Here is an 11,597-nt window from a genome sequence, read left to right as displayed (position 1 = left end):
TTGGTGTATCATAATTTTATCGATTTGAAACAATGGAATGTGAAACAATTCAAATTTGCTTATTTTTATTTCATTTAAAATAAATAAAAACGATAACTACGTTAACTTATTTTATGGATTTTTTTTCCCATATTTACAAACTGAAGAGTGTAATAATAAATACTATTATAATGAAGTCATTTTTACCAACTGATAAGTGACAAAAAAAAAATGCAAAACTATTATAACAAAAAAAATTCGAAACCCATTAATCCACACAACCAATAAGAATGTAAGCCACACTCATCAAGCTCATAAAAAGTACAATTCTTATTCTCAGTTTTTATTACATTGTATCTTATAAAATATGTTACTTATTTTCCTTTGGTAGTTTTATCAATACGATACGTATACACTACATTTATATTTGTATGTATATTATGTGTCGGGCAAGCGTAATTCGTTAAAAAAATTACGCTTGCCCTTGTAAATACTTTATTAAAAGATTTTATAAATATACAAATAATTTATCATAGCACATTTGATGCATTGATGTTCCAACACGTGCATTATGTACTCGTATAAGTATATACATATCTAACTTAATCCAATGTTGACTCGGCTATGTGATGTAAATCTGAATAATTAATTATTGCGCGATGTAGGAACTCGTATTGTGCCTAAAAACCATATAAACGTCTAATTAATACATTGATAATAATATATAAACAAATTCACTTACGTATGAGTTGATAAGTCCCGTTCGCTGAGATCGTAATTTCCTTGTTGTGGCACAGATGTCGACACACTTCTCCAGCCTGAGATGCTGGACCAAAATGCACATGGCGACGAAAATGGAACTTCGATCGGTTCCCAGGCTGCAAATAATTTACAATTGATTAGTCCGTCAAGTTAATGAATCACAGCATAGCCTCATACCTGCAATGAACTGTGAGTGGAGATCGACAACCAGAATTCTTGTTGTTCTTATAATGGTTGTATGCTTGATCTACAAGTTCTATAATGCCACGGCAGACTTCAGGAACTTCTCCGTCCACGGTGGGCCAACCATTGTATTGAAACTGTGTGACTTTCAGCGTATCGTCTATTTTGCAATTCGTAACGTAAAATTCGCGGCGAGTATAGTATGGACAACTTTCGCTGTGCACGTATTTCACGAGTATGTGATCGTATTGAACTTCATCATCTGCCCAGTATCGCGGGCATTTTCTGGGACCATCTCCAATCTGCAATGCAATTAAATCACTCAGTTGAATGGGAAACAAATAAAGCATTAAGTACTCACTTCGGATATCATGACGAGGGTGGTAACACTCTGTTCCGAGATCATTCGCCAGAAGTCTCCTATAGTGTTCTCAAGTGGATCCTGGGCAATGATGAAGGTTTCGCTATTATCATAGCCCTCTATGAATGATGCGTTAATGTAGGTTGAGTTTTCCCGCATCGGTAGTGGTGTCAGTATAACCTTTAATTGCAAAAACATTCACAAACATTAAACACAGTTCGTATAAAAGTTAGCCACTACTACTTACTCTGTTGCGATCGTAGGGTATAATTTCTTGACTTCTGTTCTTCATATTGTTCTCCTCGTTTTCGCCCACACTACATGATTTACTTATCTCATCCGCTGTGGCCAGTAGTTTCTGAAATAAATAATCATAAGTAAAACGACTGCAAGTAGATATCAAACTATACAAACCTCGAATTCCATTTCCAATTTGCATTTACCCTCGTTGGGTTTGCGCTTGAGAGATTCAATTGCAGAAGCCATTGTATCAATGCAAATATCCGTGTTTCCAAAGGTTCCAGTATCTAAGAGAGCCCGGTAAAGAAAGATGTATTGTTTCTGCAAGCAAAAGAAAGGCTATTACAGCAGCTACGAGTGGGTTTTCCATATCTACGCACCAGAGATTGGACTAAAAAATTTCGTTGGTGTCGTAGATCACACACTGTGTTGTAAATGGACACCGAGTCTTCTTCCTCCAGCTGTTGGATCAGGGAATCCAAGGCCACCAGGGTTCCGGTTCTACCCACACCAGCACTGCAATGCACTAAAATTGGACCCCTTTGCAGGGAGTAGACGGAATTGATTTGACGTATGAATTTGATGATGCCATGTGGATGCTCTGGTGCCATGAAGTCCTTCCACGTTAGGTAGTGGTATTGGGTGATTTGTCTACGGTCCTCCTCCTCGCCGACATTGGCTTTGTTCTTGGAAACGTTCAGGGTTCGTTCAATATAATCACCAGTCTTACGTTCTTGTGCAAATTTCACTAAAATATCTCCGAACTGTTTCGTATCAAATACTTTTTCTGGCCAATATTTCGCGCACTTGGCCTTGTTATATTCCTCCAAATTTGTAAGCATCACAATTATTTCTAGATGTTGTTCCCAAATCATACGCCAAAAATCATCGATGGTACTTTCCATTGGACCCTGTGCACAGATAAACTTCTTTCTCTCCTTGTAGCCAATTACGAAGTTAGCATTGATGTAGTCCGCAGTTTGCAGGCCATTGATGACAGCCAACTTAACGCGCGTTTGATCGTAAGCCTTTATATCGGGATACCTGTTCTTGCAGGCATTCTCCTTTAAATCACTATTTTTAGTTGTCCGATCGCTAAAGCGATTTGGCAGCATCTCATATTCCCGCAGAAATCCGTAGTCAGTGTCCTTATGTCGGTTCTTATAGGCGTTTTCTAAATCTAATCTGTGAATGGGGCCAGCGTCGAATCCTTTGTGATTTCCGGAAGTTATAAAATGACTGTGGTTGTGATTTCGGCGACCGAACAATGCCCTGCTTGATGTGAAGAAACAGTTGAATATTAATTGGGAATTCATCAAGAAGATCAAACAATTACTAGTTACCTCAAAGAATCTCTTAGTGTTAAAGTGTCCTCGCCTTGGAGTTCGTTTTTGGTTTTCTTGTGATGGAAAACCCACAGCACAATAAACACAAGTATGACACCAAGTAGTACGGCTCCAGCTTTGACCCCAATGCTAAGGTAGTAGTCCATATTGTTTAAGGATTGGATGGGTTCAGCTTCAGTCGCCGGAGTAATTATGTCAAAATATTTGCTATAAGCCATCAGGGCATTGTTTCGATCCCGAACTGAGGATAATAAAAAAGGATATTACCATTTTGCTTTCAAATAATCAATCACTACGCACCTATTATCTCTAGGAATCCGGTGTAATTGGAGTTAATATCTATCTCACCATCGAAGACATCTCGACTAGAATCGTGGAGTGGCACATTTGGGTTGACGGCGCTTAGAATTGGATTCTCATCGCTGGTCACCGCGTTTCTTTTATCTCTTAACTTACTTTCTAAGATTTTCAGAGCATGCTCTGTTAAGTTTGCTCCTTTGATCAAGTTGTCCTTCTCCGACAAAATGGGCAGTTCAGAATCGGAATCTAAAGAAAAGCACATTAGTTTCAAATATAAAAAAATAAAGTTAATATAAATTACTTGAGAGTGAGCCTAGTGGGGGTATGTGGATGATCTCTGGTTTCCTCAGAAATGGAGTACCCTCCAAGCATTTGCGGCAAATTTCGTCGTTGTCGCGGATTATATCGTTGTTTTCACTGAACCTCTTTTCATCGCCCAAGAATATTTCCGGCCTAAAGTACTTGCTACTTATCATTTCCGCTATATATGCACTACTTCTAGTCACGTTATCGCTGTGAACCTCCTGATATGTGGCGATGTTTAGCTTCTCCGGGTCCGGCAATTCCTTGTTGTCATTGTTAATTCTAACTAGATACAATCTATAGCAGCATATGGGCCCATTGCGTTCGCTGATCTTGGGTAGATACAACTTGAGAACGTACTTGGAGTCCATGTTCACCTTCGACCACATGGTCCGACCAATGGCATCCGGCGTGGAGACGGGCATTAGACAACTGCCGGTGGCCGGTTCGCCGTTCTTCTTGTGCCGCGTTATGGCGGACACCGTCACCGTGTAGTTTGTGTTCGGGCTAACACTTTCATAGAGGGTCTTGTGATGGGGCTCATCGATTCTTCGAATCTTTGGTCCCCACATCTCCCTATCCACAGTGCTCATGGGATTGCCCAGCAAGTGAATTAAATATGACACAACCTTGCCGTTTGGCGTCTTGGGAACGTCCCAGTTAATGGCGATGGAGTTGCCCCTCGTGACGTTGTCATGATGACACTGTATGCTCAAGTTGGTGGGTTTTGTTGCCACGCCGTCCATCGTTGTGCCATTCACGTTTTCGGACCATGGTCCACAAGTCTTGGTTAGATCACTGCATGCCCTTACCCTAAATTCGTAGTCTGTGGCGGTCTTAAGCTTATCAAACATGTATGGCAAGTTTCGAGAATTCTGTTGGTAAATGGCCTCTTCGATCACTTTGGGCACCTCGCCCGATTCGGAGACAATCAGTTCGTAGTATTGTATATAATCAATGAGATCCGGCGGTGGGGGATTCCAGCCAATCGTTATAGTGGACGCCGTGCTGCCGGTAGTCTCGACTTTCGGTATAAAAATGGGATCATAACTAAGCGTGGTGATTCCCTGGGGATACTGGGTGGGTTGGCCATTGCCAATCGAGTTCTTTCCCACGATTCTTAAAAAATATGTTGTGTTCGGTTTAAAATGGTCCAGAATATACGATGTATGGCTGCCGTTAATAAAGTCCTTATGGTAAGTAAAAGTCGGTGTTCCAGCCTCCTGCAGAGTGATGAAGAACTTCTGAATTGGATCGTTGCCGTCGTTGACGGTCCAGTTTAGGTATATTTTATTAGCACCGACTGCCTTGGCGAAATCAATGCTAACTTGTGGCACTTCCATTACGAAAAGGGTAATCTCTTTGGAGGTAATTTCGAGTCCGGTGTCATCGAAGACGGTGCACTTGTAGGTGCCATTCTCTTTCTTGTAAACCTCTGTGAATTCCAGGGTGAAGTTTAAGTGCGTATCGTTCAGCTTCGAGATGGACGAGAAGGTGTCCAGGAACTCAAACTGACTACCATCCTTAAGCCACTTGAGGTTTCTATTAGTCGTCTCATTTTGCGGGTACATCTCGATCAAGCAGTACAACATGACATCCTGCTTGATTTTTCTCTTGATCCTGTCCGGGGTACTTTGCAGGACTTTGGATGGAAGGTATGGCCTAACTTGGAATTCAGTCGAATGGTTTTGCCCCGTTTGGGCTGTGCAGGTGTAGTTCCCCGAGTCCTTTATATTGACATCGAGAAGCGTCAGGACATTCTTATACTTGATGAAGTCTTGACTATCGTTGTTTTCACTGCCATCGTCGTTGGATTTCAATGGCTCAGTTCTTATTTTATATCTGAAAAGAACGAAAAATTATCAGATTATTATGTTATTTAATCTTTATGGGGACAGAAATGTTTTTAGATATTTTTGGAATAAGTTACTAACCTTGTATGGTTTTTATTAATACTTTGGTTGCCCAGTTTCCATGCTACTGGTTCGTTTTCAGATGCACACTCTAGAGATACGTTTTTACCTATTTCTGCCCACTCTGTAAATAAATTTCAGATTTATTGTAATTATCAGTTTTGTATATAGACGTAATTATAGAAATTACACCGATCTAGTAGTAGCATGCATCTGTCAGCCTAAAAATATGTTAGAAATATATATCTTCCTGATTAATTAATGGTTGTGTATATTTAAAACTGATTATAGCTTCCTGGTTTTATGCGATTAAGTAAAATATTCAAATTTGAACTATATTGAAGGAAAACTTCTTATTTAACTTTCCTATTAAATTTTCAGTTTTATGATGGAAACCAAGAAGGGATTTTCTGGATGGGCGGCAAAAGCCAGACGTAAAAATGAAACTCCACCCACAATATTGGCCATAAAATTCGCGATAGTAATCCGGTGTAATTTCGGAATCAACACGTATTTAGCTGCACAAATATTACGAATATATATATATGTGCTTATATTTCAGATAAATCAAAGAGATGTACATAAGTATGTACGCAAAGACATGGAACGTATGTATGTACCGGGAAGTGTGTACATATGTATGCGCGACTACTTTTGTTTAGCCCCAATTGAAATCTCACCCCATCGCCGTAATCTTTGGGCGTTACCGACATAGTTCGAGTGCTACTGTATTTAAGAACTATACAACCGTCTTGTTTATCACCATATCAAATGATAATTCTAGTTTCCAACTTAATGTAAAACTCTTCATTCACATTTGCAAAAACAACACAAAAAAATGAGACATTGCAATTTGTTGACACCCACAAACGGTTCTTGATGTACGTATGTATGTATGTATGTTCGTCTGGGTTTCTGTGTTAAAAATTCAGGTAAGTTCTATTTGAAACATTACCTTGTTTCATAGATCCTTGCACACATATCGCACAAAGGAAAATATATGCAAGGATTATATTTAATAGCATCGACATGCGTCGGTAGAGTAACGCCATGGCTTGCTAATTTCTCACTCCGAGCCGGATAAATACATATGTCAAAAATTATATTCGATGTCTGCGTCGAGTAAAAAAGCTCTACTGCGTTGAACTAATGTCGCGGCGACTGCTAAACACCGAAAAATGTGTTTTATAAAAAAAACCAGTTAATAGACGGCGACCGCGAAGAAGTATTAATCGTTATTTTCTTAACACTGGATTGTTTTTTTTCGCGATATGCGGCGTTATCGATAAGTCAGTCGAATATGTACCCTTGGCTGCGGTTACCAAGGGATTTGAAACAACTGAATCGGAATATAAATTGGACTATCGTATTTTTTAGCTTGAGTAATTAAAATGACACAAGTATTAAATTATGGAGCAGTACAACGCTCACCACTTACTTAATTGTGGCAAAATTATAATTTATAATTTTTGGAATACATTAATTCATTTATTATTTCATATTCACTCTTATTACGATTCCGATTGTTAGCCGATATATTTTACAGTACCAATGAGCGTTGCTATCTTAGCACACGATACAACAGCTCTCCGCAACCACCAAATTCCAAGTAAACTAGCCGGCATTGTTTGTGCGCGTTTTTTTTTGCAGAAAACCACAAAAAAACACATAAAAACATGAAATTAGTAAGGTATGCTATGTGTCATTTACTTATTATATCGCTCATCCTATTAGTGATCGTGTGGTTTATAGTTTTATTCAGTTTTTGAGTTCTGCAAATCTGCACACATGTATGCATGCAAAAGCGATGTTGCCATTTGTTGTTTTTGTACACAATTTTTAATTTAATACGAATGTTGTTTTGATCTGTTATTATAATAGTTTTCCATTATTTACTTGTATCTGGTTACAATGCTTACACTGTAAATATGATTTCGAATGACTTAAAACTAGGGCCACCAAATACAAGCTTTCTTTTGAGACCTATTCATTTGCTAAAAGTAAAGGCTTTTCTAAGAATATTCCATGAAAAATGATGCTTCCTTACTCCCCATTCTATCTCATATTTCAATTGCCCAATAAGATGTTTGTTTCTACCTATAAAAGCCTTGCATCTCTGAAATGCTGCATCTTTGCAACAGGGATTTCCTTGATTTCATATACTAATCTTTCCGTTGATGCATTACAGATTCCTTATGAAGCTAAGTCACGAGACCGTGACCATCGAACTGAAGAACGGCACCCAGATCCACGGCACCATCACCGGCGTGGATGTGGCCATGAACACTCACCTGAAGAGCGTTCGGATGACGATCAAGAACCGGGATCCCGTCCACCTGGAGACGCTGAGCATTCGCGGCAACAACATCAGATACTTCATACTGCCGGACAGCCTGCCGCTGGAGACGCTCCTCATCGACGACACCCCGAAGTCGAAGACAAAAAAGAAGGACAGCGGCCGCGTGGGAAATCGCGGCAGGGGCAGAGGCGCCCGCGGACGCGGTGGTCCACGGGGTCGCGGAAGGGGCCGAGCTTCAGGCCGACGTTAATCTTTGTAACAGCTACATCTAATAAACAATTTTCGATAAATGTAGAATATAAATATTCTTTGGATAAATCCACACTGTATGCATTTACTATGTACGAACAACTGACAAATGTCTTCAGCTAGTAAAGGAACACCACCTGAATATGTATATTGTTAGAAGTGACTCTGTGTAGTAGCTCAGGAGAAATGTGTTTACTTGGCATCAAATTGAAAGAAAATTCCCGCCATTAAATTATGATTAAAAATGTTTGAAAGTTTGTAAAAACAAGTTCTTTATGCTTTTAATTGTTTTTGGGCGTACCAAAAGTCTTTCTAATGTCCAACAATACTATAGAGATAGAGATAGAGATAGAGATAGAGATAGAGATTCTAATATATTTACTACTGATGCTACACTTAGTTTTGTTGCGATGCTGAGCGAACAATGAGAAAGACCCCAATCTATTGTTTTGCACGGCGAAATGGAGTACATGGGGATATGGTTAATGCCATTAAATAAGCATCGCTTAAAACATGTTACCTTTAAACTTTCTACTTTTAGTAACTGATTGGAAAATGATATAGGGATAATGGAGTAACCATCCCTTTAAAACGCTTTATTATGGACAAAGAATATAACATTTGATTTCAATTTTCAAAGGCGGGTGGAACCGGTTCCGATAATATATCGAAATTTAAAGTTGTGGAACTTGTTCCGATCAATTATCGCTGTTCGGGTTCGGATACCCGCTAAAAGTAAGGCGCCAATTTTAAATCTTAAATCTTACATAAGAAATGTCTTTTGATAAAATAATTTATTTTTTATTTTTAGCTTAAGTTTACAATTGCTCAATATTCACAGCTCTACTGCTTTCCTTTGAAGTGTGGTCAGGGTCTGGAATTTGTATCTGTTTTTTCGTTTATGGTTTAATTTAGAATATGATTTTGGCTGCAGTTGTTGTTGCACTGTTTTTCATACTAAGTTTGTTGTTGTATGGATTTGTGCGATAAACTTTAATAATCGTGCACTATATATGTATATATATATACTTGACGGTTATTGAATGTTAGGAGTGTTAGGATTGGTAAAAGTCGTAACTTATCGTAATTTATGCTTTTTATGAACATCATTTTATGGAGAAGTTTCAACTATGACACAGGTAAATATTGAAAAATGTTTCCACAATGGCATTATACTTTCAGTAACCTTAGGGCCTATATAATTGCTTTGTTTGCATTCAATCTAGCTCAAATACCATTTCTGTATCTTTTTCTGCAACCGTTTAATTGATATCCATCTATTAACTTTATACATTCCTTTTGAGCCTAGTTGCCCGGTTTTACCATTTGGATTTCTTTACTTGATACCCATTTATTCGACAATAACACTGCTATTTGCATTCAAGCAGAAATGCAAAATGCTTGTGACGAAAGGACATCGAGTTTGTATGATGGATGTAGTAAGTCATGAAATCACGATAATCTAATTAAATCCATTAGCAGAAATTCAGTCACCCTCGAAAAGGGGTTGAAAGTACTTGGCTTTAAATTTACACACTGCACAAATAAGGGTTACAAAAATAAGGGGAAATTATTTGAAAGTATCTTCGGGCGATTAAATACATTTAAATTACGTTTAAATATATTTTATGTATTATTCTTATGTTTTTAGAGATGCTTTGCATTGCTAATGCTTAATGAAAAAGGCTTTCCTTGTAAAAATAAAAAGAAGCGAAGATAATAACCCACTTTTAGAAATGCTGGCCACATTTGGAATTCAACCGATTAACAAGGAATCAATTTTAAAACCAAACCTTGTATAATTAATTATATACAAAAATTAAATATAAATTTCATTTCATTTCTATTGATAAGCGAAAATTAAGAACAGCAATAGCCGTGATTGGAAGTCCTCCCCAAATAATTTCGTATGAAATCCCATCGTTTAAATGTTTTCAATGTTTTTAAAAACGACCATGAATGCGAAAGTTTGATTTTGTTATCCTCAAACAACTTTGAAGATTTTCAAATCCTTTGCAATCTATTGTCTCGATTTGTATATAAATAAAATATATGCAGTTCCTTTGCGCAAAGCCTTTCAGATAATAGGGAAATATGGGCATGAGTTGTGTATTTCAGATTTTTACCTAAAGCAACTTTTGTAATCCAAAACTGTAGAATCCTTCGATAAAGCGTCATAAATCACAGCATCAAATTAGTGCGATGTAAAATTTATCGACACAGGTAATGGACTTGGGACTCACATTTAACTATGCAGTTAAATAATGATGCTTCGGCATGAAACAAAAGCCGATTCGCAATTTAGGGCCCGTGTATTCGCATGTGAAAGTTTGTATCGCCTCCTTGTCTTTTTCGTATGGCGAAAAGTCGAGGTCCTTAGACTAAATGAGGCAGGGCAAACAGGTTCAGCGCCAATTCATTGATGAGCAAAACATGTTCCTCCAGAAGGAACCATCAATATCAATCGAAAATGCATGCCGCGGCCAGATCAAAATAAATTATAAAACAAAAAGGGCCGCGCTCCGCATTGGGTTTGCCATAAAACGAATCGCAAAATTAACAAGATAAGCATCTGCTTAAGATAGGAGAGAAAATGAAATAAAATCCACTGGGTACAACCAAATTAATTTTGACATAATGTCAGACAAACAAATGTTTGCACTTAAGCAGACAGTGCCTTTGTCAAGTATGTATCTTCCTCCTGCAGCTCTGAAGTGGAATGCGCTGCAGTGTGTTTGTCTAGACCTGGATACAAACACTGAGTTTTGATGCTCGATCTGCGATATAAATCTTTGTTTACTTGGAATAATAAATGATGTTTGTTTGTCTTTTAATGATATTTGCCACTCTGTTTGCTCTTCAACTGCAGATTGCCAATCTTCAGTGCAGGAATCCTGCATCATTTCATCAATTCTTTTATTAAACTATGAACTAACTTTTTATAAGATATCTAATTGCAAAATATACGAGCAGTTTTTGTTTGTTAACAGCACACAAATCTAAATTTGCAGTGGAATTATCCTAATACATATCCTGTATTAATTTAAAATCTTTTGATCAAAATCCTAAAAAATCAATACCAAATGTCTTCTTTTTCGTATATATAATCATATATTTTTTATAAAAATGTACAATAAATTCATAACATATTTCGCAAATGAGATCCCACTGTTCACAGGATGCTCCCCTATTTGAAAAATGTTTCCCTTTGCTGACGACGGTGTTATTCTAAGTTGGTGTCATAACTCAATCGCAGGATAATTCGCAGCAGGGTATGCCCACAGAGCCACCCGCCGATGCGATATAAGTCCGTTCCCGGACTATCCATACCAAGTGTACTGCGAACCCAGGCGAACTGAGCTGTGGAATCGAGAGCGGCTTTATTAAGGTAAACAAGGACCAACGCTCGCTGTTTTTGTTTGTCTTTGCATCACTGTCAGTGGTGCACTGACTTTGACACGTTTTCCGACTTAATTTTAGTTTATTGCTTTTCACGTGAGCCTTGTGGGAGTGGAGGGTCCTTCGTATCTGGCAGGCCGAATCCACGGAGCGACACGTGTTGCGGATGAGGACCATCCGCCGAAATGCACAGCCACATCGCCTAAATGCTGTGTAACTTTTTGTAGTCATCGGTTGACTTTTCCGGTTTGGCCAATGCCAAT

General features: G+C 38.2%; 2 protein-coding genes across 3 annotated transcripts; one reads left to right on the top strand and one right to left on the bottom strand.

The window, feature by feature from the left end:
* Positions 1-306: 306 nt before the first annotated feature.
* Positions 307-6,633, bottom strand: LOC117139776 (tyrosine-protein phosphatase 69D). Of its 2 annotated transcripts, none has more exons than XM_033302384.1 (12): positions 6,343-6,633; positions 5,409-5,511; positions 3,473-5,316; positions 3,172-3,417; positions 2,869-3,112; positions 1,906-2,800; positions 1,700-1,846; positions 1,533-1,643; positions 1,286-1,465; positions 919-1,226; positions 722-857; positions 307-659 (listed from the first exon to the last, which is right to left on the bottom strand). In XM_033302384.1, exons 1-12 carry the CDS (start codon positions 6,437-6,439, stop codon positions 582-584), a joined length of 4,389 nt encoding a protein of 1,462 aa, XP_033158275.1. In that variant the 5' UTR covers positions 6,440-6,633; the 3' UTR covers positions 307-581. The 2 variants fall into 2 exon arrangements, with proteins under 2 accessions (XP_033158275.1, XP_033158276.1); XM_033302385.1 differs by having other exon boundaries at positions 1,906-2,797.
* Positions 6,634-6,952: 319 nt separating this feature from the next.
* Positions 6,953-8,004, top strand: LOC117141422 (probable small nuclear ribonucleoprotein Sm D1). Its single transcript, XM_033304851.1, has 2 exons — positions 6,953-7,077; positions 7,576-8,004. Exons 1-2 carry the CDS (start codon positions 7,064-7,066, stop codon positions 7,934-7,936), a joined length of 375 nt encoding a protein of 124 aa, XP_033160742.1. The 5' UTR covers positions 6,953-7,063; the 3' UTR covers positions 7,937-8,004.
* Positions 8,005-11,597: the final 3,593 nt, after the last annotated feature.

Source organism: Drosophila mauritiana, chromosome 3L, assembly GCF_004382145.1.
Source record: "Drosophila mauritiana strain mau12 chromosome 3L, ASM438214v1, whole genome shotgun sequence".
NCBI classification, from domain to species: domain Eukaryota; kingdom Metazoa; phylum Arthropoda; class Insecta; order Diptera; family Drosophilidae; genus Drosophila; species Drosophila mauritiana.
The sequence above is the reverse complement of the archived record's forward strand: the minus strand, read 5'-3'. Positions and strand labels throughout refer to the sequence as shown.

Coding starts and splice junctions, on each gene's coding strand:
- LOC117139776 (XM_033302384.1), bottom strand. CDS start 6,439: ATGGCGTTACTCTACCGACGCATGTCGATGCTATTAAATATAATCCTT. Junction 1,644..1,699: donor AATTGGAAATGGAATTCGAG/GTTTGTATAGTT, acceptor TATTTATTTCAG/AAACTACTGGCCACAGCGGA. Junction 858..918: donor CCACTCACAGTTCATTGCAG/GTATGAGGCTAT, acceptor AATTATTTGCAG/CCTGGGAACCGATCGAAGTT.